The sequence below is a fragment of the Agelaius phoeniceus genome, chromosome 22, assembly GCF_051311805.1.
Source record: "Agelaius phoeniceus isolate bAgePho1 chromosome 22, bAgePho1.hap1, whole genome shotgun sequence".
Taxonomy (NCBI): domain Eukaryota; kingdom Metazoa; phylum Chordata; class Aves; order Passeriformes; family Icteridae; genus Agelaius; species Agelaius phoeniceus.
The window spans coordinates 426876-451207 of record NC_135286.1 but is presented as its reverse complement, the minus strand read 5'-3'; the positions used below and the strand labels follow the sequence as shown (position 1 = coordinate 451207).

The 24332-nt window shown below is 60.1% G+C and overlaps 2 protein-coding genes across 3 annotated transcripts; one reads left to right on the top strand and one right to left on the bottom strand.

Moving 5' to 3' along the window:
* Positions 1-1532: 1532 nt before the first annotated feature.
* Positions 1533-9793, bottom strand: KDF1 (keratinocyte differentiation factor 1). 2 transcript variants are annotated; one of them, XM_077189548.1, is made up of 5 exons: positions 9593-9793; positions 8353-8524; positions 5265-6387; positions 4364-4438; positions 1533-3766 (listed from the first exon to the last, which is right to left on the bottom strand). In XM_077189548.1, exons 3-5 carry the CDS (start codon positions 6367-6369, stop codon positions 3684-3686), a joined length of 1263 nt encoding a protein of 420 aa, XP_077045663.1. In that variant the 5' UTR covers positions 6370-6387; positions 8353-8524; positions 9593-9793; the 3' UTR covers positions 1533-3683. The 2 variants fall into 2 exon arrangements, with proteins under 2 accessions (XP_077045663.1, XP_077045662.1); XM_077189547.1 differs by having other exon boundaries at positions 8353-9793.
* Positions 9794-12106: 2313 nt separating this feature from the next.
* Positions 12107-15992, top strand: TRNP1 (TMF1 regulated nuclear protein 1). The gene has a single exon (XM_077189549.1). The coding sequence runs from the start codon at positions 12452-12454 to the stop codon at positions 13217-13219; it is 768 nt and encodes a 255-aa protein (XP_077045664.1). The 5' UTR covers positions 12107-12451; the 3' UTR covers positions 13220-15992.
* The last annotated feature ends 8340 nt before the right edge of the window (positions 15993-24332 follow it).

Below are 24332 nucleotides of genomic sequence, written 5' to 3'. Positions count from 1 at the left end.
GGCAGAGCCTGGAGCTCCTCACCTGCCCAGGGCTCCTCCTCACCTGTAAAAGAAGCAAGGCCTTTGCAGGCACAACAGGCTCTGCTTAGCTTTTATTAATGAATATTGCAGCTCAGAGCATTTGGGAAATATCCCAGACTCCAGGACTGCTTTGGGAAGAGCAATGGAACAGCAAAAGCCTGAGGAAGGGAACAGGAACAGCGAGTATTGGATGTTACCGTGTTGTTTTAGGAGGAGCCTCAGCTGCTCTGTTACTGCAAGGGCCAGGCTGTGAAGAATTATAGTCCATCCATCTGCTTCCTAATGTCTAAGTCACACTGAAATAAATAATTCAGCAGCTCAGGCTGGGGATGGGCAGAGGAATTTCTTCACCACTCCTGCAGCCATTCCCTGCAGAGCTCCTGAGCTGCCCTCACCTGATGCCAGGGGACCCTGGGCAGGGGCACAGCTCGGGCTGGGCAGGACAGGGATCCCTCTGAGGGCACAGCACAGCAAGCACCCACAAAGTGGGAGTGTCTGGAGACTCCTGGCACAACCAAGCCCAATAAAACCAAACAATGTCTTCAGGAAAAGCCAGGTGCTGAGTCAGGTTCCCAGAAGGAAGCACCTGAGTGAGAGAACACCTCCACAGTTGTGTGGCCGGGTAAAGGCTCTTGTGTTTGTGAGGTCTCCACTTGGGCAACGCAGTCAGCTCACTCAGCAGAACACTCAACACATGCTCAGAGCAAAACCCACTCCAGCAAGAGCCAGGACAGCTCCATCCACAGCAAACGACTTCCTGCAGACAAAAACCCCATGGACTCATCCCATGTGTGGGTGTGAGCCAGGACACCCAGGCCCAGGCAGCAGCAAACTGGGAAGCTGCTGAACAAACTGGGCTGATAGACCCCACCCAGCTGGTCCGAGGGCTCCAGACACAAAAACATCCCCAGAGACCCTTCCCGGCCGAGAGAAGGCAGCATTTACCAGTTCCTGGCTCTGAAATCCTCCCAGGAAACACATCCTGGTCCTGTGCACCAGCAGGAAACCCCAGGGCTCCTGCCCAGCCCCTGCCCAGAGGGTGAGGGAAGGTCAGCGGCCAGGAACGGAGCCCTGCAGGTTATCCTGGGGTTGGCACTGAAATTGGGAAGTGCAGAACTGGTCCTCCAAGTCCCAGGTCAGAGGCTGGGCCACCCTCCATCCCTGAGCTGATCCTGTGGAGCAAACCCCACATCTGCTGCCATGAGCTGGTGACATCACAGGGACAACCTGGGAATTCTCCCCCCAGGCTCAGCTTTTCCAGAGCTCAGTTCCAGCATCACACCCTGGAAGGCCCAGGTTTCCCTGCAGGACAACAAACACTTCCCCAGAGGCTCCTTCATTTGCATCCAGACACCAGCCTGGCAGTCAGGATCCCCCTGGAGCCACCAAATGGATGAAAATGTCCTTGTGCACCTGGGACTGCAGGAATCAGCCACCCCCTGGGCAACCCCCACCCCAGGATCCCCAAGCTGATGAGAACAGGAATGTAAAAGCCACAGCACAGCAAAGAGCACAACTTTTACTTTATAAAAAAGACCAAACCAGAACATTTAAGGCCAATGAGTGCAATAGAACCTCCCATAAGACACCACAGGTGAACCAGCTTCAGGGACCATCGGGTTGACAGTCTTCCTCTCGGTGAGTTTTTGGGGGCCTGGGGTTTTTTGGCTAGTTTAACCCCCACATGCTCACTCTTCACACCCAGCCTAGCCACTAAAATGTGTATCTGCTCTGTAGCAGTGACTGCAGCTCTCTGCAAGCCCAGCTCACCCCTTGTCTCCAGCACAGCCCACAGAGCTGTGTCAGTGTGACCCACGTGAACCTCAGCACACAGCTCTGAGGAAACTTGTCCAAATAACAATGTACAAACCCAGGAGAAGCAGAAGCCAAGCAGGTCCCTCAGGACAGGCAGCATTTGGAGGGAGGTGACCTCACACAGCTCCCCTGGGAGTCCCAGCCTGGCCTTGCTTCAAGTCTTTCCCTTGTATAAACTCGATTTCTCATCAACCAACAGCTTTAAACACAAAGCAGGGAGGGGAAGCCAAATCCAAGGCTCAGTCCCTTCCCTTCGTCTTTGAAATATCTCTGTCAGTGCCTCCAGGTGTGGTCTCAGTAATGCCCCTGATTCCTGGAAGCACACTCTGAAAACAGCCAGTGGTTTACAGAAACAGGCTCTAACAGGGACTGGAACTGTCCATTTCAAAGGGTTTTGGCCTTTCAGAGAAGCCTGAGAGCTCGTGAGAGGAATTAAATCCTTCCTCCCTGCCCAAACCTCTGAAGAGCAATCACAAGCTATAAAATAAAGGCACATTTCAACTAAGGCACATTTCAGTTCAATTAAGGCACATTTCAGTCCAACTGAAGCACATTCCAGTCCATCTAAGGCACAAAACCATGGTCCACACCGAAGCCCAGGGCCTATTTGGGCTTCCCTCTCCCCAAAATCCAGTGGGTGTGTTTATCCTATGGCTGGTGAATTAAATGAAGCATTTTCTGTTAATGTCCAAGGGCACCCAAAGCTCCAAACAAGTCCCATGGCTCGACATGTTTACTTTGTGATAAACAACCAAGTGGCAACACCACAGATGCAGCTTCCTCCTGCTGCAGCCCTGCAGGTCAGCTGGCACTGAGCCCTGAGGACAGCAGTGCCCATCTCCTGCCTGCAAAGGGAAGGACAAGGTGCTGAGTGCCCACAGGGAGAGGCAGGGGCCAGCAGTGCCTCACAAACCCTCTGCTGATACTCTCAGGAGCCTTTCCTTTCCAGGCAAACCAAGGGATTGGAAGGGATTTTTAGCAGAACAGTCAAAGAGCCCAGTTGTGAGCCACAAGAAGTCAGGAGTGAATGGAGTGTTCCCCTCACCTGCCACAATCCTGCTCCAGGCTCTCCCAGGGAAGCACGGACAGAGGGGTGGGAGAGCTGCTGGCAGGCAGGCAGTGTGTGCTCCTGGAGTGCAGCAGAGCTGATCCCCACGGTCTGCTCGTGCAGGGGCAGCCAGCAGCCACCCCAGCCCCCAGCACTGGCCCTGAATCAGGGGATGAGCCAAGAGGCCACAGACTGAATGAACCCCATAAAGCTGAACCTTCTCCTCAGGCAGCAGCAGGTGACACCAAGGCTCAGCAGGGAAAGGCAGATCTGAAAACACCATGGGTGGAAGACTTTGGGTTGGTGGGACCAATACAGGCACTTTAAATAGAGATTTGGGTCCCTGCAGAGCAGGATCTCAGCCTGCACCTCAACATCAGCACCAGCACAGAGACACCACAGTTATTCCCTATCCAAGTTCACTCAGGCAATGCAGGAAGCAGAACTGTACAACAGGTCCTCAAAGCAGGGAAAGGGCTGAGCCACTGAGGCTGCTGGAGCTAAATGTGATTTACAGGAATCACAGAGGCACAAGTTCTCTGCTACTTCCTTGTCCATCTTCTCCTCCCTGGGCACACATTCCACCTCCAAGTTCATTAGCTCCGCAGTTTGCTTCCTTGATTGTCCATAAAAACCAAAATATCCAGTGAAGTTCAGACAGCAGGAGAATCTGGCTTCAATAAGGATCAGGGAAGACTGGGGAAAAAAAAATTAAACTTGGCACAACACACTCCACATGGAAGGAGGAGGATTGTGACTGCAGCAAAGGCCTGGAATGCCTCCCTGCTGCTTGGGTCCTTTAACAGTACACCTGGAGCAGAGGGGCCCCGGACGAGTCAGTCTCTGTGTCCTGGAAAGAGGAATCTCTGCTGGTTGGAGAGCCTTGGGGAGGAGAGAGAAGAGAACAGACAGTGCCATTAGCCCAGGGGAAGCACAGCAGCCTGGCACTGGGGAAGCAGCTGCCACAAAAGGCTTTGTGTACCATGAGGGAGGAGAAAGCCACACAAAGCCATGGCAGGAACAGCCCTGCCTGCATTGCAGCCATCTCCCAGGACAGAGCTGCTGTGCAGGAGGAAACTTGCCTTGTAGCCCTGGGCTGCTCTCTGGGAGGATAGAGCTCGGGGCAGCCTTGCCTGCTTCCCTTTTGCACAGTTCCTTTTGTTCCCAGTCTCACCCAGCTGTGACCTCTGGCAGTCACACCCCAAATACAGCCCCAAACTTTGTCAGGGTACAGAGAGACTGAAATCTCTCAGGACGGGTCCTGTGCAAGGACAGGGAATGCGCCACACTTGGATTTCCCCCTTTTCAGAAAGATCCACCAACCCAGGGAGGGTCCGAGCTCCATCGCCCCCAAAGCCCAGGAGAACCGAGGGGAGCCTGAGGAGCAGGGTCAGCTCAGGCTGTGTGGAGGGTGAGGACGTGGCCAGGGTGGGCTCAGGGCTCTCCTCTGCAGCCAGGCCCAGCCAGGGTGTGCGTTACCTGCGCTGCTGTGCCGCCTCATGTTCCTGGCCAGCACATCCGCCGGGGTCTCCTCCGAGATCTGCACGGCCAGCTCTGCAATGCAAACCAAGAGGGCCTGAGACAGGGAAGGAGGATGGAAAGGATGACTCAGCACTAAGGATCCTGTCAGGGAACACCCTCAGGGAACAGCACAGGCACAGTCTGATTCTTCCCATTGCTTCTGCCATCGTCCGGACAGTCTGAGCTGTGTCCTCAAATCCCAGGAGCAGCCTCTCTGCTAATCTGGGAAGCACAACACCCACACTGTTTCCTCTGGGACTTCTGGATATCTCCTTGCTCCCACACTCAGCTTTTCAAGGTTCTTCTACAACAAACTGTTATAGCCTGCTCTGGAGCTCAGACACTTGAGGCTGCTCCCAGAAGGAGGAAGAAGCAGAAGCTCTGGTGCTGTGGAACAGCCCTTCCCTCCTCTTGGCAGGAATATTCACTGTGTGGAGGAGGTCTGGGCTCTGAGGACACACTGTCACAGAGTCTAAGGGTGGCATGAGCCAGGCAGCACATGGGAGAGAGCCAGCTGAGTAACTGGACATCCTCGGGCATGAGCAGCTCATCTGGTCCTACTAGTTCAGTTTGACTCACTGTTTTTCTGCCTCCCTCAGATGAGCACAGGCAGAAGCAGCAGCAGCAGCACAAACCCAGCTATTGCTCAGCACAAACCTCATGGGCAGGGAAAGACAGGCTCAAGAAAGCCACAGCACAGGGAGGAGGGTGAGAAGCAGAGCTCTGCACTCCCACACCCCAGCAGAAGGTGCCCAGTGGGGACAGAGCAGCCTCCAGCCCCGCTCCAGCGCCACAGCTCGGTGGCTTGGCTGGCACAGCCCCCCCTGCAGCACCCAGGGACCCCCGGCACCCCCCGTACCGTCCTGGCTGAGGACCATGGACTCCAGCATGGTCTCGTTGCCGCTGTCGGGCGCGGTGCCGCGGCCGGACGGGTCCTGGTGGCCCTGGCTGGCCGGGCTGCAGATGTGGGGCCGCACGCGGCTCTTGCGGGTGCTGATGCGGATGATGCCCCGCACCAGCCGGCACTCGGCGTCCTGCTCGTCCAGGTTGTAGTCCTGAGTGATGCTGTTGATGAGGTCCGAGATCTTGTTGGTCTTCTCCAGGAAGACGGTGTCCGAGGTGCACTTGGCCAGCTCGTCAATCTGGTGGACGCTGAAGAGCTCCGTGAGCTTCTTGAAGATCAGGACGTCGATCTGCCTGCTGGACATGGAGCCGTTCAGCTCGCTGATGTCCACGTCGGACTCGTGGAAGGAATAATATTCCTCTGAGCTCCGGTGGCTGCTGGGGAGTGCTGGCTTTTCTATGCTGTTCCTGAAGGGCTTCTCCAGCAGCTCCTTGCAGCAGGAATCAGATTCCACGTGGTGGTTGGTGTTCCTGTTTGGATAGACAGGGATGCCCTTCAGCTTCACGTCTGGGTAACTGAAACTGCTGCCCATGATGGACTTCTTGATCTGGTTCCCGTTCTTCTCAGCAGGAGAGGTGTTGGTAGGGCTGTTTGGCAGCCGCCCATTGTAGTCTCCATTCTTCCCATCATCTGTGGAGGTCTCAGCGGGCCCTGGGTAGGGAACACAGACACTGCAGTCCTGGAAGCATCCCCCACACGTCACTATGCAACAGAAAACAGCCTTGTACGTGTTCCAGGCCTGAGACAGGGAGGAGCAGCAGAAGCCCTGGTTCTGGGGAGCCTCTGCTGTCCCAGAGATGAAGGTGATGGTCTCCGCCTCCCGGCCGTTGGGGTCCTTGAGCTCGGCCTTGCGCCCTTTCCTGTCCCGCATCTGCTGCGCTCGGCCACGGCTCGCTTTGATCTCGGAGCCACTGAGCACCTCCAGGCTGACATCCGTGTCCCTGCTGTCCCTGGAGTCCCTGGCTGCCCGGGCCCGCAGGGGCACGGCCTCCGGGCAGGGCTGCTCCCTCTGCCGGGCGCTGCTCAGCTCGGGGGGCAGGCGGCTCCTCCGGCCCAGCATGGCTCGGCACTCGGGCACCTGCAGGACAGGGGGGGAATCAGAGCAACCCAGCACCACCAGCCAACCTCAGCGAGCTGTCCATCAGCACAGAGGGATCTGGCAGCCAGAGGCTCCCAAAGCCAACGATTTACAGGAATATTTTGTGTCAGGACTCACGCTGCTCTCACTCAGGGCCCGCGTTCCAGGGCTCTCCCACCACCTAAGCCTTGCTGCTTCCTTTGGGTCAATGCTCTCCTCAGAAGAGAGATGCTTTAAAAGGGCTATTTTCAGACATCAAAATCCCTGTAACCTTCAGAAGAGTTTCCTCCACGCAGCTGGAAGAGTCGTCGGCTCCAGAGCAATGAAGGAGCAGCACAGCTGGAGGTGGAGCCACTGACAGGCTCCAAAGGGAAAGTATCTTTTTTTAAACAACTTCCCTTTGTCTTGCATTCCTCAGGATTAGGCTGGGCCCTGACAGCACTTATCCATTTCAAAACACATCGTGCCCAGGAGGAGATGACAAGCAATCCATCATTATGCAAGCTGCCAATTCCAACTCCACGTTATTTGCTGCTATTTCAATTTAGAGGATTTAGCAATGACAGCATTACCAACACTAATGATTTTTGCCAGTCATGCTAAGGTCGGGCGATGTCAAAGACTTCCCTATGAAAACCCAACGTCTTCATCTGGATTAAGGAAAAGACCTTGTCAACAAGTTGGTCTCTATTAAAGGTCTCAAATCACCCCTCATGGGAACAAAACCTTTACAAACCCTAGAGAAACAGAAGCTCCAGAGCAGACCGTGCTCAGCTGTGCCAGCACAGCTCCTGCAGGTCTGCAGGCAGGAGGAACTGTTTTTACAGTGAGCCTGTCACGTTCTCTCTGCACAGAGCCAACCTTCACACTCTGGCACGTTCATTCTCCCTGGTTTTAATCTTTTTATTATTAAAGCTCAGCACGGGGCGATGTGAGGAAAGTCAGGTCAGGGCTGTCACTCTCCACTTCTGCTGTGCCTTTATCCCAGGCTGTGGTGGGTCCTGGAATTCTCCATGGTTTCCAGGCTTCTTGGCTAATGCTGCTTGCACCTCCAAGAGATCCTTTCAAACACTAATTAGGGTAATTAATAAGCAGTGAGAGCCCAGCCATAGTGTAAGCGTTGTAGGGCTGTCCTTGTTGTTTTACTGTAGACTTTCTATAGGGCACCTCAAGCATGAATAAATAAATCTGTCAGACCTTGTTAGAGCACTGCCTCTTTCTCCCTGGTTTTTAAACCCAGAGTCACATTTTCCCCACAAAGAAACAGGCCCAGACTGAAAGCCAGGCAGTTACAGCACACCACTGCTTTCCAGGAATATTTTGGCTCTGTTACCCTGTGAAAATTCATCCCAGGAGCTCCCTTTGCACATTCCTGGGCAATATGCAAAATAAAAAGCCCCAGATGCTCCAATTTCAGTGCCGAGCAGGCAGAGCTCCCTCACCTCAGCATCACTGCAGAGTTTTGATTGCTTTCACTTCAGAACAAGTCAGGGGTTATTCCCCTCAACTTCCTCATTTCTGTAATGCAGTTCAGAATTTAAAAACAGACTGAAAAAACCATGAAGTGAAATGAAAACATCTGAGCTGAACTGGGAACTGCTCACTGGGATGTTTCTTCTCATTCCAAGGCCTCACTGAGAGGCCCAACATCTGCATTGCACAGCAACACTCCTTTATGTAACAACAGACAATATTCTGAGATTTCAGAGCATCTGGGACAGAGACAGGAGCATTATCTCAGCTCTAAGGAGGAGACCTGCAGGCACAGGTGTCAGAGACAGCTGTGGGCTCACCCATTCCCATCACAGCCCATACCTCTGGGACCTCTGGACCACTGGAAAAGTTCCTGAGGAGCACAGACAGGACACAGATCCAGCAGCTCCCCCAGCACAGGAACGGGCTGGACCAAAACCCCCAGCCACAAATAAATGCTCAGACCACAATCCACATCCAAGTGTTACTCACACGATGGCTGGGAGCTTCCTCTGCTCTCACACAGGCACTGGGAGTGACTGCAGGTCCCTCTAGAGAGCCTCAGCATCTGCTCCAGAGGAGCCAGGAAGGGTCCACAGGGGGTTTGCAGCACTCAGAGTTAGCCAGGGTCTAAGATCTTCATTGTTCAGAGGGAGGGATTTCCCTGGAAAGTTTTAAAAAAGCTCAGTTAAGTTGTGAATCTCCTGAACAATGTCACATCCATCTGACAATAACCATGCTGCCAGTGTTGCTAAATTCAGGAGACAGGATTCACACACTGATGCAGCTTCTCTGAACTCTGTGGAAGCATCCACAGCTGGGAAATGTCCTAAGGAGCCTTGCCAGTCACCTGTTAAGCTCCTTCTCTGCATTGTTCTGCTGGCAGCAGGAGGGATGGAGATGCTGACCCAGGGTAAATGTGGATGCAGCATCGTCCCTGTGCATCCCTGGGGACCCAGCATCCCTCTGGCAGCTCTCTGGGATATCAACAACCTGCCCGAGGAACTGCCTCGTGCCAAACCCTCCCCGGTGCCCCTGGCCCAAAACACCCACCCCGTTCCAGCTGACAGCCAGGGCTCCACCACGGGGCAGGCAAACAACGTTTGACCCTTTTCCCTCCCAAACGAAAGGGAAGGAAAAGGGGAGACCCACCTGGGCACCATAGGGAGCTCCCTCTGCCTACCTTGGCCCCCAGCATGAGCTCCAGGCGGGGGATTTGGGGAGAGGAGACGCCGGCAGCAGGAGCAGCAGGAACAGCCCCATCCCCGCCTGCCCTGCTCTGCACCGGCTCCCAGCGCGCCCCCCGCTCCGTTTTCCAGCCCTGGGAATCAGAGCCGGTCCCAAACCCCCCGGGAGAGCTCCGACCGCCCCCAGCCTCCCCAGGGCCAGCGGGAGGGGACAGCGGGAGCGGCCGGTGGCGGTGGGGGCTGCCCGCACCGGGGCCCCCTGCGCCGGGGGCAGCCCGGGGGCCGAGGGGAGCCCGGTGTGGGGTGACGGGGAACCCTCCCTCCCTGCCTCCCTCCTTCCCTGCCTGCCTCTCTCCCTGCCGGTCGCGGCCTGCGGCTGCCCCCGGGCCGGGCCGGGAAGCGCCGGGCGGCGGCGGCGGCGGGGTCGGGCCGGGCCCGGGGCTGATGCCGGGGCTGGGGCCCGGTTTGTGCCCGGGGCTGGGCTGGGGTCGGTGCCGGGCCGGGGTCGGTGCCGTGCGGGGCCGGGCCGGGCCGGGTCTCGTTACCTGCGAGCCGGGAGCGCGTCCGGCCCCGCCTCACCTGGGCCAGGTGCGCCACGTGACCCGGACGGGCCGCGCCGAGGGACAGCAGAGCGCGGCGGGCGAAGCTGCTCCGGGGTCGGGCACGAACCCAAGCAAACCGGGAACAAAGCCGGTACAAAGCCGGGCACAAATCCGGTATAAACTCGGGTAACAAACCCGGCAAAAAACCGGGCACAAACCCGGCAAAAAACCGGGCACAAACCCAGAACAAACCCCACTACAAACCTGGGCACAAACCCCGGCACAAACCCAGGTACAAACCTGGCACAAACCCCAGTACAAACCCCGGCCCCCAAAGGTGCGTGCCCCAAAGCCCCGCGGTGCCAGGGTCCGGTGCCGGGGATCCCTGCCGGCCCGATCGCCTCCCCGAGTGTTCCCACCCCCGAGGATCCCTGTCCCGAGGTGTCCCTATCCCAAAGAGCTGGTGATTCACTCCTGGGGTCGGAACCTGCCCCGGAGGTTCGGAGGGCAGCAGGCAGGGAGCCCAGTGGAATGGCAGCGGGGCACTGAGTCTGCTGCTGGATTCCAAAAGGATGGTGGGACAGGGAGCTGGGTCAGCCCAGCAGTCTTGGGGCTTAAACCTGAAATCCTGATGCACGATTCCTTCCCTAAACCTGCCAGGATGAAAGAGCAGCGCCTGAGTCCCTCCTGCCCTGGTAACTGGGACACCCAGGAAAAAAACCTGGGGAGCGGCTGAGAGGGAGGGCACCGACGTTAATTATTGCTGCCTGTAACGAGGCTTGGCTTTTCTGGAGCACATCCCAGCGCGGGGCTCTGCGGGGACTGGAGATGAGGCCGCTGCTCATCCCTCGGCTCCGTCCTCCTGCATCCCTAATCCCCGTGTCCCGGGGCAATGCCGGGGGCTGCGCTGGCTGCAGGACGCAGGGCGGGGTCGTGTCCCGGTGTCCGTCCCAGTGTCCCATCCCAGTGTCCCGTTCTGGTGTCTGTCCCGGTGTCCTGTCCCGTCCCCGTGTCCCTTCCTGCTGTCCCGTCTCGGTGTCCCATCCCGGTGTCCTCTCCCGGTGTCCCATCCCAGTGCCTCGGCAGAGCAGCGCTGTCAGGGAAGGGAGAACGAAGGGAGAACAAAGCTCCCACCGGGTTTTTGTATCACCGAGGTTTATTCTGAGCGTTGCTAATTGCAGCCTCCTCGGCTAAATGATTAATAGCTCACCAGCCCGAGCAGGAATCCTGCAGTGCCGGAGGGGTTTGGGGACTCGGGCTGTGCCTGGCCTCAGGGCAGGGACATTTCTTGTCTTTTTCTGCGATTTGCCTTTCCCGGCCCCTGTCTGCTCGCTGCTGGGATGCGCTGGGCCAGCCTGGAGACACAAAGGCTGCTCTGGGGGCTCAGCCTCACTGCCCGGTGTCCCCAGCTCACCTCCTGGACCTCATGTCCAGGCACAGTTGCTGCCCCTTTCCGTGTCCTTCTCTCACCCTGGAGCAGGGCCTGGAGCTGGGAAGGCGTCGAGCAGCGCAGACGTGGGGGGTGACCCAAAAAAGCGATTATTTCTGAGCAGGCAGTGACGGAGCAGGCGCCTCCTGAGCTCTCTCCAACCTCTGCCATTCCAGGCTTTCATTCTGGGGAATGCGGGAAGCTCAGGGCAGGACCCACCCCGGCCCTTTCCCCTCTTGGGGGGACCCTTGAGGGTCCAGTTCCACCAGATCAGAGAAAAAAAAATGAGACAGGAGGACGCTCTCTTGGTTTTAATTCCTGCGTGTCCCCACAGTTTTTTGGGCACCCCTCAACTTCCACACCCCATTTCGAGCAGCATTTCTATCGGATAGATGAAGGCTCAGCCCAGCCTCCGGCCTCCCCCCAGCCCGGAGAGCCGGATGGGGCAGGATCCGACCCCTGAGGAGCTCGGGGGGCGCTGGGGCCGTGCTCCGAGGCGGGCGGGGGATGCGCGGCAGCCGGGGGTTGGGATGGGACGGGATGGGGTGGGATGGGACGGGCCGGCCGCGGGGGCCGAGCAGTGACGCAGCAGCAGCCGCTGACGCTGCTCCGGTGCCTGGCAGACGTGTGGCAGCCTGGCAGGAGCAGGAGTGTGATGCAAAGCACAAGAGATGAGGTTTTTATTCCTCCTAAGGTAAAGAAAGCAAAAATGTCACCAGCCCCGTGGGCGACAACCACTGAAGGCCTGGATGTGGTTCTGCCTGAAACAGATTTAGGCTCGGTTTTGTTTTTGGCTTAGGCTTTTATTCCAGTCTGGGGGTGGGATGAAACCTTGACACCTGGTTTCTGTCATCTCTGCTGCTCCGATGTGAGGCCCACGCAGCTACACGCAGATGCAGCCGCCGCGGATGACATTCCAACAGGAGGAACCCCAAAATCCAGCTCTGGGGGGAGCGGGGTGGCAGTGGCACCTCCTGCTGCAGCCCCCTGCCCCGCCAGCCCACTCCCAGCTTTATTAACACCGTGTAAACGACGATGACGGTGGCAGCGACCTTGCTGTGACAGCCGCACATCCAAGGACGCGCCGGTGCCCGGGACAGCCCGGCCCAGCCCCTCCCAGAGCCCCAGTGCCCCCGCGGTGCCCTTCTCAGCGCTCCCACCGGCCCCAGCTCCGCATTTCCCTCCAAGGGAGGGCACTTTTCCAGCTCCGGTAACGCCCCCGGCCCGGTGCCGTACCGAGCTGTACCGAGCCCGGTGCCCGGGACTGGTACCGAGCCCAGACCCCTGGCGGTGCCATACCGGGCCAGGGCTGTACCGTACCGAGCCCGGGACCCATCAATGCCGGCACCGCTGCCGGGCCGAGCCCGGTGTAGCACCGAGCCCATAGCGGTCCGGTACCGGTGCCGGTGCCGCGCCGAGCCCGGGGCCCATCGATGCCGGCACCGGTGCCGTACCGAGCCCGGTGTAGCACCGAGCCCGTAGCGATCCCGCCCCGGAGCCGCGCCGAGCCCGGTGCCGGTGCAGCGCCTGCCGGTACCGAGCCCCGGGCTGCGCCGTGCCGGTCCGGGCTCGCGTGTCCCCCACCCCCTTCCCCCGTGCCGGTGCGGAGCCCGTGCCGGAGCCGCCCCCGCCGGGGCCGAGCCGCCGCCGCCGGCGCCGCCCCCGGGCTATATATCCCCGCCGCATCCTCCGCCGCCGCTCCCGCTCCCATGGCTGCAGCGGCGGCGGTACCGGCACCTCCGAGCCCCTCCGGCGGCGACGCGCAGCGCCCGTCCCGCGGCGGCCCCGGCGGCGGCGGCGGCAGCGACGGCAAGAGCGGCGGCCCGGGCGCGGTGGAGCTGGCGGCGGCGCGGCGGCGGCTGGTGGCGGCCGAGGGGCGGCGGCGGGCGGCGGCCGAGCTGGAGGGGCGGGTGCGGCAGGTGCACTGCGCGCTGCTGCACGCCGAGCTGCGCCTGGCCGCCCGCGCCGAGACCCTGGGCCGCCTCGGGGCCGGCGTGGCCCAGGCGCAGCTCGCCCTGGCCGCGCAGAGCCAGCGGCTGCAGAAGGGGCTGCGCCGCCGCCCGCGGCCCCGGCCCGGAGCGCTGCTCGCCGCCGCCCGCGCCCTCCGCAGCTGCGTGCCCTGGGCCCCCGCACGGAGCCGCGGGGCCGCCGCCGGCACCCCCGTGCGCCGCCTGCCCGCCGCCAGCCGCGGCTCCGCCTAGCGCGGCCCAGGGGCTGCGGGGCGCCCGGGGACCGGCGGGACCCGGGGGGTCGGTGGGTGGGGACACGGGGGGCTCTGGAAGTGGGGGACGCCTTGGTGGGTGTGGGGGACCCCGCAGGATCTGGGGGAGCCCGTGGTGGGGGGATCCGGTCCTTCAGAGGGTTTTGGGAAGGGTAAATGGTGGGGACGCGGGAGGTTTGGGGAGCTAGGGGGGGTTTGGGGTGGTTGAGGGGGTTTGATCCGTGGGGAGCCAGGGGGTTTGGGGGCTCTGAAAGTGAAGGGACACCTTGTTGGGCTCACTGGAGGAACTGTGGGAGCCAGGGCTGTGGGGGGGTCCAGTAGGGGCTGGGGTCCTTCAGGGAGTCCTGGGGAATCTGGTGGGCTTGGGAGACCTGGGGTCGGGGGCACCTTGGTGAGTGTGAGTGGCCTCGGGGACCCTGCAGGATCTGGGGGACCCACCTGGTGTGGGGCAACCCAGTGGGGTCTGGGGTACTTCAGAGGAGTCTGATGGGTTTGGAACTGGTGGGTTTGGGGGTTACAGTTGAATTCTGCAGAGTGTGAAGGGTCCAGGGGACCCTGTGGGGTGGGGGAACCCAGCAGGGGCTGGGGAATCCGATGGGCTGGAACCCAATGGATTTGGGGGTCCCAGAGGGATCCTGCAGGGTGGGGGAGGTCTGAGAGGTCCACTGGGATGGGACCCAGTGGGCTGGAAGGGCTTAAGCATCCTTGAGGGTGCCAGGGAGATCCTGCAGGGTCCTGGGGACTCTGTGGGGTGGGGGTACCCAGCAGGGTCTGGGGACCCCAACAGTGGCCCAAGGGGTCTGATGGGGGGAGACTTTGGGGTATTTGGGGTTCCATAGGGGACCTTGTGGTATTAGGGGACTCCAGGGGACCCAGCAGGGTCTGGGGACCTTGGGGTGCCCTGAGGGGTTTGGTGGGGAGAGCACCCCTGAGGGCTGTGGTGCTCGAAGGACCCTGCAGGGTCAGGGTCCGGGGTGTGTAGTGGGGGGACAGACGGGGGGCACACAATGAGGCTGGGGGACCCAGCAGGTTCTGGGAACCTCCCTGGGACCGGGAGAGCCCTCAGAGTCTGGGGTCCCTGGAGGATCTTGCCAGGTTTGGGGGCGTTCATAGAGGAATCTGCTGCCAGCACCCCCAGCCCGGTCTGGGCCGCCTCTCCCCTGAAGGCAGCAGGTTCTGGGGCAGGGCCCCTTCCCCGCCTGAGCCCCGCGGCCCCCGGGAGGGGACCCCAGCCCCTGGGACACTGCTGGGACTGTGACTCACACGGGGCAGCCCTGGCGTGGCCCCTGCGAGCCTCGGCGGAGAGCGGAGCGGGCTCGGGGCCACCGCACCCGCAGCACCCGGGCAGCGCTCGGGCTCCAGCCCGGACGGGACAGAGCGGGACGGGAGCGGGGCTCGGGCTCCGCTGGCACCGTCCAGCCCAGCGAGCGAGTCTGGGACTGCTCCGTGACCGACCAAACCACGCGGGGACACTGAAGGCTCCCGGCGCTTCCAGCAGCGTCCTTGGGGACACCCAAAGTCACCCGGGGGCTGAGCCGGTCACTGCGGGCTGGCAGGAAGGCACGAGGAGGCGGAGATGGGCTCGGGGTGAAGGATCCCGATCTGTGTCCGGGATGAAGGATCTGTGTCCGGGATGAAGGATCTGTGTCCGGGATGAAGGATTCTCTCTGGGATGAAGGATCTCCCCCAGCATGAAGGATCTCTGTCCGGCATGAAGGACTTCTCTCTGGGATGAAGGATCTCCCCCGGGATGAAGGATCTCCCCCGGGATGAAGGATCTCCCCCGGGATGAAGGATTCTCTCTGGGATGAAGGATCTCCCCCGGGATGAAGGATTCTCTCTGGGATGAAGGATCTCCCCCGGGATGAAGGATTCTCTCTGGGATGAAGGATCTCCCCCGGGATGAAGGATCTCTCTCCGGACTGAAAGCCTGTGCAGGGCCCTGGTGCCGCTGTCCCACAGCCCTGAGCCGGCCTCAGGACGGACGCTCGGTCCGGATGGGATCAGCCGCTCCCGCCGGGAATTGCGGAGGCTCGGCTGGCCCCGCTCCTCCTCCTCCTCCGCGCCCCGCCGCCCCCGGTGACCGTCCCGCACCGAGCCAGCAGCTCCGCTCCGCCGCTCCGAGCTTCCGCAGTGGCGCTCCCCAGCAGCTGCATGAACCCCCCGGAAAACCTAAGTCCCTCCGCTATTTATTTATTTCAATCTAAAATACCAAAACACTGGGTTTGGGCTGGGCTGGGGTGGGGGGTGGGAGAGTTCACTAACCCCCTGCTATTCATTTATTTATTTATTTATTTATTTATGTATTTAAAGTTAAAAAACCAAACCCTGGGTTTGGGCTGGGGGGAAGAGTTCACTAAACCCCTGCTATTTATTTATTTATTTAATTAATTAAATTTTAAAATTCAAATCCCGGGTTTGGGCTGGGGTGGGGGCATTTCACTGACCTCCAGCTATTTATTTATTTATTTATTTAATTAATTAAATTTTAAAATTCAAACCCCGGGTTTGGGCTGGGGGGGGGGGGGGGGGGTTTCACTGACGCCCTGCTATTAATTAATTAAGTATTTAGTTTACTTATTTAAATTGAAACCCCAGACCGCGGGTTTGGGCTGGGGTGGGGGTTTCACTGACGCCCGAATGTGCCGCCCTCCGCTGGTGTGACAGCAGGTCTGTTGTGTAACCCTGGCTGCGCTGCCCGCACCGTGCTGCCCGTGCTCTGGAATAAACTTTGATATATATTTTATTCATGACGTGCAGTGTCCTCAAGTGCTGGTTGAAATATAACCGGGAGGGTGATTAGAATGGGGATTAGCAAATAAGCCCTGGTAATGGCATGTAATTAATACCAGAGTGGATTTCTCTGATTATCAACCTCTTCCCTCCTCTGAGTGTGTGGGGAGATGGGGAAGAATATGTTCAGAATTCCTGCAGCAGGACATCACTGCTATATACATAAATATATCTTTGTCTATGCCTTCAGACATGGTCTGTCCTGAAAAACTCACATAAGGTGACAACAAGGCAAACTTGGGTGACAAACAAGGCACAGCTTGCACATAAATATCTGCAGAAAATAGGTGGCAGGGAAATACCCAAGCTCCCATCCTGCCTGTGCAGCCCCACGCTCAGGAGCTCTGCCTTTCCCCTTTAATCCCAGGTTTTGAACAGCTCCTGGTTTTGTGCTGCCCAGCGCAGAGCTGTGAATGCTCTGACACCTCTGGTGCTCCCCAGCTCCTGCCCTTTCCCTCCCCAGGGCCAGGGAGATTTTCCTGTGTGTAATCCCAGCTGGAAGGTGATTCCCAGAGCCCAGAGCACAGTTTGCTGCTAAGAGCAGCTTAGGGGTCTCAGCCAGGAGAAGAGACACATTATCTCTCCTGGCTTTCAATTAATAGTATGGAATGCACAGCTTGGCCTTAAATCCCTTGATTTTTTTTTCCCTTTCTGTGGTGATTATTTGCAAATCAGCTTTTGACCTGATTAGAGTGGAACCGACTTAGAGGAAATGCAGGAAAAGACCTTAAATGTATAATAAATCAACTCCATTAAAGCAGAAAGGCCAAAATCATTAAAAATCCCTGTGTGTGCTGGTTGCTCCCCACCCTTCAGTCTCAGTAAGGATACAGTCTCATCCCACTCTGTATTCCTGGAGTATCTTCGGCTGGAACATGACATCCATTACAATCCTCACCCTTATTCCCATTTTCCCCCAGGACTGGGGAGGCTGACGCAGTCAGTGAGCACAGGAGGGTTGGTGGAAGGGCAAGGAGAGCCCAGGGCTCCTCAGCAGCCTGCAGAGGGCTGGAATGAGGACACTTGTCTGCCCCAGGTGCCCAGGGAATGCCGGGCAGGGGCGCATCCCTCTCCATCTCCCGGGGACTGGGATGTCCCCATGTCTGGCAGGAGGGGCAGAAAGGGCTGCACCAGGGAGGGGAAGGGCAGCTCTGGCCATGGGCTTTGGGCTGGAGCAGCTCCCCAGGCTGGGCTGGAGTGGGAAGTCCCAGGAACAGGAATTGAAAGGAAATGGAAGCTGGCCCTGAGCTGCCTTCCCTGGTGGGAGCAGGCAGCACATCCTGCAGGAATCTCCAGCTGGAACCGTCACTGCTGGGGGGTCCTGGGCCCGTCTGGGGGCAAACTCAGAGCAGCCCCAGCATGGGGAGCCAGGTCCCTCCATGGCTCCAGGGCAGAGCAAACTCAGAGCAGCCCCAGCATGAGGAGCCAGGTCCCTCTGTGGCTCCAGGACAGAGCAAACTCAGAGCAGCCCCAGCTCAAGGACAGGAGCAGGTCCCTCTGTGGCTCCAGGACAGCCCTGGGCTGGGGAGCAGAGGGATTTACATAACCCCCTGCCCTCCTGCAGCACCCTTACATAACAGCACCCACACTTGTTGGGTTTATGGGATTACTCTGTTACAGACTTTCTGGGAAAAATGAAATTAATGCAGTGTGTTAATACCTAAGCCTGGCTTCTCCCCCTTCCACTGATAATTCCTCTGGGCTGGGCCTGGTGGAGTGGGTTGGTGTGGGGGGGGAGATGGGCACAGGCACCCACGGGCAGGGACAGAAACTGCCCAGGGCTGAAATGACTCCGGGAGGTTGGTGGGACAGAGGGGGAAGGCAGAGAACGTGGGAGGGTGAGGGGACAGGGATGGGGAGAGAGTGATGGAGAGTGGTAAAGGGATGGGGCGAGGGTGATGGAGAGGGTCGGACAGGGACGGTGCCAGAGCGATGGGGACAGGGGACAGGGACAAGGGACGGGGACAGGGACAGGGGCAGGGGACGGGGACAGTGGCAGGAGCCGAGGCCGCCCCCGCTGCGGTCACGAGAGGGCGCTGCGGGAGCCGCCGGAGCAGCCCCGGCCCCGCTGGTCCCGGTGCCGCTGGTGCCGCTGGTTCCTCTCGAGCCCTTCCTCCTCTCAGCGGCGATTCCAGCCCCAGAGGGTGGGAATTGCCCCCCTGGCCTCTGATCCCCCCGTCCCGCCCTGTGCCTGGGCTCCCCAGAGCCTGGTGCGGGGTATTTCCATCTTCCTGCTCCCTGGGACCAGCAGCCCTGTGCTTCATCCCCGGTCAGGTGTGCTGAGAAATGCCCAGAAATCCTTCATTTTCAGTGCCCAGAAATCCTTCATTTTCAGTGCCCAGAAATCCTTTCTTTTCAGTGCCCAGAAATCCTTCATTTTCAGTGCCCAGAAATCCTTCATTTTCAGTTCTGTCCCCCGGGCCCGCCGGGCGGGGGACCCTGCCCAGGGCCTGGGGGTGGGCACCCTGTCCTCACCACCTTATCACCCCCTGTCCCCGGCTCCAGGGGTGTTGCTGTGGCTCTGGGCAGCTCCCAGGCCTGGGAAGGCATTCCCACGGCACCTGGATGCCCTCACTGTGTTAAGCTCCTCTTGGTCCACTTCTCTCTTCCCCACTAAAGCTCTTTAAGTCACTGATCTCGTTAAAGCTCAGCAATCGGGTTGTTTTGCCCTGCAGGTTAATGTGCCTAATTCCAGCCCCGCTGTGCCCGCACTGGGACTCCCTGGCCCAGCCCACGGCTCCCCCTGCTCGGGTCCTGCCCGGTTCTGACCCGGGACGCCCCCGTGGATCCCGGGGGTCCCGGGCATGGGTGGCAGGGTCTGGGCAGTGCTGAGCCCCTGGGCTGGCAGGGCTGGGATGAGGCTCGGGAGTGGTGCCCACCCTGGCACAGCCGCACCCACACAGCCCCTCTGCTTTTGGGTGAGGAACGGCAGAAAATGTCCCAGTCAGCCTCAGTCCCTCCTCACACCCCTGCTCCAAGCGTTTGGAGATTTGTGCATCCTTTTGTAAAGGAGTCCTTTAAAGGAAATGGGGTAATTAATTAAACAGGGTAATTAATGCTGCCACGCGTGGGTTGTTAAGGCTTTTCTCCCTCCAGGAAGGCCGGGCTGGAGCTGGGCACAGCCAGGACTGTCCCAGCCACGATTTTCCAGGGTTCAGGTATCCCTGCCTGCCACCTGCACCCCGGGGCTGCCTGATCAGCCCCAGTTTCCCAGCACAGAGCAGCCTCTCTGTTTCCAGTCCTGGCTGCCCCACCCCGATCACCACAGCTGCTCCTTCCCAGGTGTTCCGTGTCCCCAGCCCGGGCAGGATCCAGGGACTGCGTCCCCAGCAGAGGGGAACCTTCCTCCTGCTCCTCCCCAGAGCGGATCCCAAGCACCCTGGGGCCTGCACCTGCCCCTTCCCTTCAGCACCAGGGCTTCCCTGCACCCGCAGCAGCCAAATCTGTGGGTTGGCAAGTCCTGGGAAGGGCAGAGCGGTGAGGAATGGTCCCCAAAATAGCTCCATGACGTGTGCAGCAAAGGGCAAGGTGCTGCTCAGTGGCTTTGCCTTGCTCACTGTCCCATCTCCCGTTGGGGGAGTGGGACAGATCCCCCCTGCAACCTTGGCGCTGTGATTTATAATAAATATATAAAATTCAATATGAAGTGGAGTGGGTAGGTGTGAAGCCCAACTCCCAAGCCTGCAGCAGGGATGCCAGAGCTGACTCCAGGGACACCCCTCCCCTGCTGCTTCCTTCCCTGCCCCTGCTAATCCCCAGCACTCCGAGATGACAGGAGCCCTGTAACCTGATCACGGTTCATTAAGAGCTTTAATGAGATTAATTGCAAAAAGCACCAATTATTGCTCGCAGCCCTTCCCTCGGGAGGATCCAGAGATCCCTGGGCTCCGTGTGCTGGGCTGTAGGTGAGGATTTCCTAAAAAACTGCAGCAGCAGAATCCTCAGAATGGGCAGATTTGGGGGTTTGGGGTTCCCAATCCCAGAATCCTCAGAATGGGCAGATTTGGGGGTTTGGGGTTCCCAATCCCAGAATCCTCAGAATGGGCAGATTTGGGGGTTTGGGGTTCCCAATCCCAGAATCCTCAGAATGGGCAGATTTGGGGGTTTGGGGTTCCCTTCCAGAGAGGCAGCTCCAGGTTTCCACGTGTCCCAGCGGGGTGCTCATCCTTCCCTGGGCGTGCCGGGGACACCAGGACCCCCGGAACAACAGCCCCGTGCCCAGCCTGGGGTCCCGGCGGTGTCCCCGGGCCGTGCCAGCCCCGGGCCGTGCCAGCCCCGCGCCCCCCGGGCTGACGCCGGGCACTAAATCGGTCGGTGACGGGCAGGAAAGGAATCCAGGGAGCAGAGCCAGGCTCGGGCTCCTCTCGGCGCTCCCCGCCTCGCCTCTTATGGAGCGGAGCAGGAGGGAAGAGGGGCCGGGAGCAGCTCCCGTTATGGAGAAGCCCTGGGGAAGCCCTGGCTGAGCCCAGCAGGGCACGGGGGGAGCAACGTGCTCGGGACACGCCACCAGCCCTGGGGACAGCCGGAGCCTCCCGCCGCCCTGCCCGGCTCCGGGGGTCCCTGGGAGGGGCACCGCAGGGGCTGGCAGCTCCAGAGGCACCGGGACACAGGGACAATGGCAATAAAGCACAGAGGGACCGAAAGCCAGCGGAGCACAGGCAGGGCCACGCTCCCCCCTGACCGCTGATGCATCTGGGAGAGGAAGAGGAGGAGGAGGAGCTCACCCCAGGCTCTGGTGCCTCGGTGGGAGCAGCCAGGCCATCAATTTATAATGAATATATAAAATTCAATGTATGAGATGGGCCCTGGCCTCACCCCGGGCTTTCACTGCCTCAGTTCCCAGTGAGCTCTGGCCCTCGGCGCCCCAGGCTCGGGTCCCTCTGCAGGGCAGGAGCAGCAGCTGGGGAGCTCAGGAGCTCCTGGGTGTTCTGACACCTCGGGCTGCCAGGGCACAACCCTGCCCAGCTTCACACACGGGAGGGTTTGGGGGAGATTTGGGGCCTTTGAGATTCTCCAGCACAGAGGGCAGGGCAGAGCCAGGCACGGCACAGACCCAGCTCTGCCTCAGCACCCCCTCCCTCATGTCCAGAGGGATTTTCTGAGTCCATCCAAGGGAGATTTCCCTCCTGGGTTGCAAATTCAAACCCATTTTGTGCAAAGCCACGGAGCACAAAGAGGCTCCAAAGCCGAGCAGCTCAGCTCAGTGACAGAGCAGGGCACAGCTGAACCCCCACGGCCGAGTGCAGCTCCTGGGAACCTCCCCTGGAGCCGGGCAAGCAAATCCTCCTGCTCTTTCCCACGTGTTGTTGCGCTGCACAAATATTTGTTTTGGAAAGCGCTGCCTTGCCCCGAGCCCCGCAGCCAAGGCCGGCCCTGGCACCAAGGCTGCGGCCGGGACGGGTCCTGCTCCGAGCGAGCCCCGGCGGCAGCGAGAGCCGGCCCGGGGCCGCATTCCGGGCAGGGTCTCTGCTCGGAGCAGGGGCCGCTGCCCCAGCCCTGGGCTCCGGCGGGGATCCCTTCCCTTCCCCAGGGAGAAATGCCCCGGGAGGGCAGCACGGGGGGCTCAGGGCTCTCTGGTGCCCACGCCAGGCTGGCAGCCCCCAAAATCCTGGGAGACAGGCTGGGGATGCACCTGCACAGGGAGAAGCCCTGCTTGGAAGGCTCGGAGGGGAATCCCCGCCTTTCTGCGCTGTTCTACGGCCTCTCCCCGCTTCTGGAAATGCGCTTTGGGCCGGCGGGAGCAGCAGACGGGGGCCGGGCCCGGGGGGGTCTCCGGGACAGGAATTCGGGGCAGGGACCCCGGGCCGGCCCCCGCACGGCCGGGACACTGCCCTTTGTTTGCAGAATAAAGTTAGCGCTGTTACTCAGCCTGTCGCTATTCCAGCAATCCCTGCCTCCACTTTCGCTCGGCAGCGGGAAACATTCCTGCCCGGGGCTGCCAAGAAAAACCCGCACCGGAGGGAGGGACACCGGGGACCGGGCACGGTTCTGGGACCGCGGCTCCCCCGGCGGGCACCGCACCCGGCTCCGGGACACCGCCCCTTTTCCATCCCAGGAAAACCCGTGATTCCCGCGGGAGCCCCATAATCCCAGCCATCGATAAACTTTGGTCCCCTGGGTGACCAGAGAGCAGCAGAGGATGCGGGGACAAGGTGTGTCCCCTCCATGCGTCCCCGAGGTGAGGCTTTGTCCCCGGGTGCCACCGATTTCCACGGAAAGTTTTGCTGATGCCAGCGGGGCTCCCACACGGAGCCTGGGTTTGTTTTCCCTGCCTGTTTTCGGCTCTTTCCTGTGATAGGCAAAGCCAGCAGGCTGTCCCTGAGGTCCCCGTGTCCCCAGGAGCCGGCCGTGTCCTTGTGCTATCGCTGCCCGCCGAGAGCTCTGATAACCCCGTGCGAGGGGGGAAGCAGCTGCCGGGAGGAGAAGCTGTGGCCAAATCCCACACAGCAGCGCCGTCCTCCGCAGCCATTCCCCCTCCGGCCGGGGCAGCCTCATCCCGGCACTCCCAGCTCCTCCCTGGCATCCCTGCCCGGTGTGGGGCACTCGGAGCTGGGTCACAGCCTTGTGGGATCCCCCTCCATCGTCCCTGTCCCTCTGCTCCCTGTGCCCGGGGAGATGCTGGCACTGCACCCTCAGCCCCTCCTGTGGAGAGCCCACCCACCACCTGCCCACTCCTGAAATCCCTGGAGATCCCTGCGAGCACCAAAACCCAGCGGCTGCCAGAGGAGGAGGCAGAGAGGCCGGGGCAGCACAGCCCCTGCTGGGGCTCCGTGCTACACTGCCCGAGCTGGAACAAAGGGAGGACAGGACCCAGGAACGTCCTTTCCCAGCCCCAGGGACATTAAACAAACCCCAAAGCCCATTCTCCCCGTGTCAGCCCCGCAGGTCAGCCGAGGTTTGATCTACAGCCCGGTGCAGCAGATGGAAAAACTCCCAGGGAGGGTTTTGGATCAGGTCCTGGCGTTTTTCTGCTGCTGGGACACTCCGTGCCACGGGGAGCCCCAAAGAGCTCAGCTCATCCTCCAAAGGGGATCACAGGGATGTGTTTTCCCCACTCCCCTCTTCCTGAGAGCTGTTAAATCCTTCCTGTGACTGGGAGTCAAAGTCTGAGGGCTGAGCCACAGATCTGCTCACCAGCCTGGAAACATCCTAAATTTAAAGCTCAGCTGCACTGTGAGCTCCCAGAATCTCAGCCCTCTGAGCTCCCATCACCTGCTCTGCTTTCAGCCCAGGACTTTAACCCAAATCCCCACTTTCCACCAGAATTTCAGCCAAGATGAAGCTGTATTTCCACTCAAGAAGAGCTGCTGAGAGCTTTGCAGCAAAAGAAGACAAGTGGCAGAAAGGGGAATGGCTTTAAACTGAGTAGGTTTAGATGGGATTTTAGAACAAATTCCTCCCTGTGAGGGTGGTGAGGCCCTGCTGAGCTTTCACCCACCAAGAGCCCCAAGCTCCTGCCCAGGGCTGCTGTCCCTGCACCCCAGCCCTGCCTGTGCCACCCCCTGGTCCCTCCTGGCTCTCTGCACACCCGGGATGGCCTCGGGCCCGATGGGGTGACCCAGCCCTCCTGGATAAAGCAAATCATCAGCTCAGTAACCACTGGCAATTAGTGCCATTAGCAGTGCCACCATCTCCAGCTCCCTGGGCGTTCTGGGGGCGGAGGGCCCGGCCCCTCCCGGCTGAGCTCAGCTCTGACGTGGGCCCTGCTGAGGATGCTCTTACTCACGTTGTGCCCTCCTCACGTCACGGAGCAGCAGCACCTGCCCAGAGGAGCAGGCTGGCTCCAAAGGCTGCTCCCCTGTTCCCTGAAGGGCACGCTCCCAATCCCGGAGCTGCTGCTGCTGGCAGCATCTCCCATGGGAGAAGGTGACACACGCTCCCAGCCCTCCCTAGGCCAGGGCTGGCTCTGCGCTGCCTTCCCACCGTCCGCAGTTCGGGGTTTTTAGTCTCTGATCTCAGCTGGAGCAGCCCCGGGCAGAGCAGCACCTTTGGAGGGACCGGTTCCTGCCGGACTGGCTGCAAACCCCTCTGGAAAGGGGATCCCGGCCCGGGGGCTCGGCCCGGCCGTGGAGCTGCGGCGAGCAAGGAGGAGCAGGGCAGGAACCGGCTGGACTCGTTCCACCGGTGACATCGGGAAGGGTGACTGCGAGTGGCACGTTAACCATCGTGTCCAGTCCCTAAGGAATGCACCCGGGATCCGCCAGGGGAGCACCCCTGGCTGAGTCACGGCACGGACACGCGGATTTAGCCGGGATTTCAGCCCAAGCCTCCTCTAATTGCATATTACTAGAGGGATGCTT

What these genes read in the sequence shown, in the direction of transcription:
- KDF1 (XM_077189547.1), bottom strand. Translation starts at nt 6,369, where the DNA reads ATGCTGGGCCGGAGGAGCCGCCTGCCCCCCGAGCTGAGCAGCGCCCGG. An exon ending in CATGGTCCTCAGCCAGGACG is followed by an intron (nt 4,439 to 5,264) that starts GTACGGGGGGTG and finishes TTTGCATTGCAG; the next exon opens with AGCTGGCCGTGCAGATCTCG. An exon ending in GAGGCGGCACAGCAGCGCAG is followed by an intron (nt 3,767 to 4,363) that starts GTAACGCACACC and finishes CTCCTCCCCAAG; the next exon opens with GCTCTCCAACCAGCAGAGAT.
- TRNP1 (XM_077189549.1), top strand. Translation starts at nt 12,452, where the DNA reads ATGCCGGCACCGGTGCCGTACCGAGCCCGGTGTAGCACCGAGCCCGTA.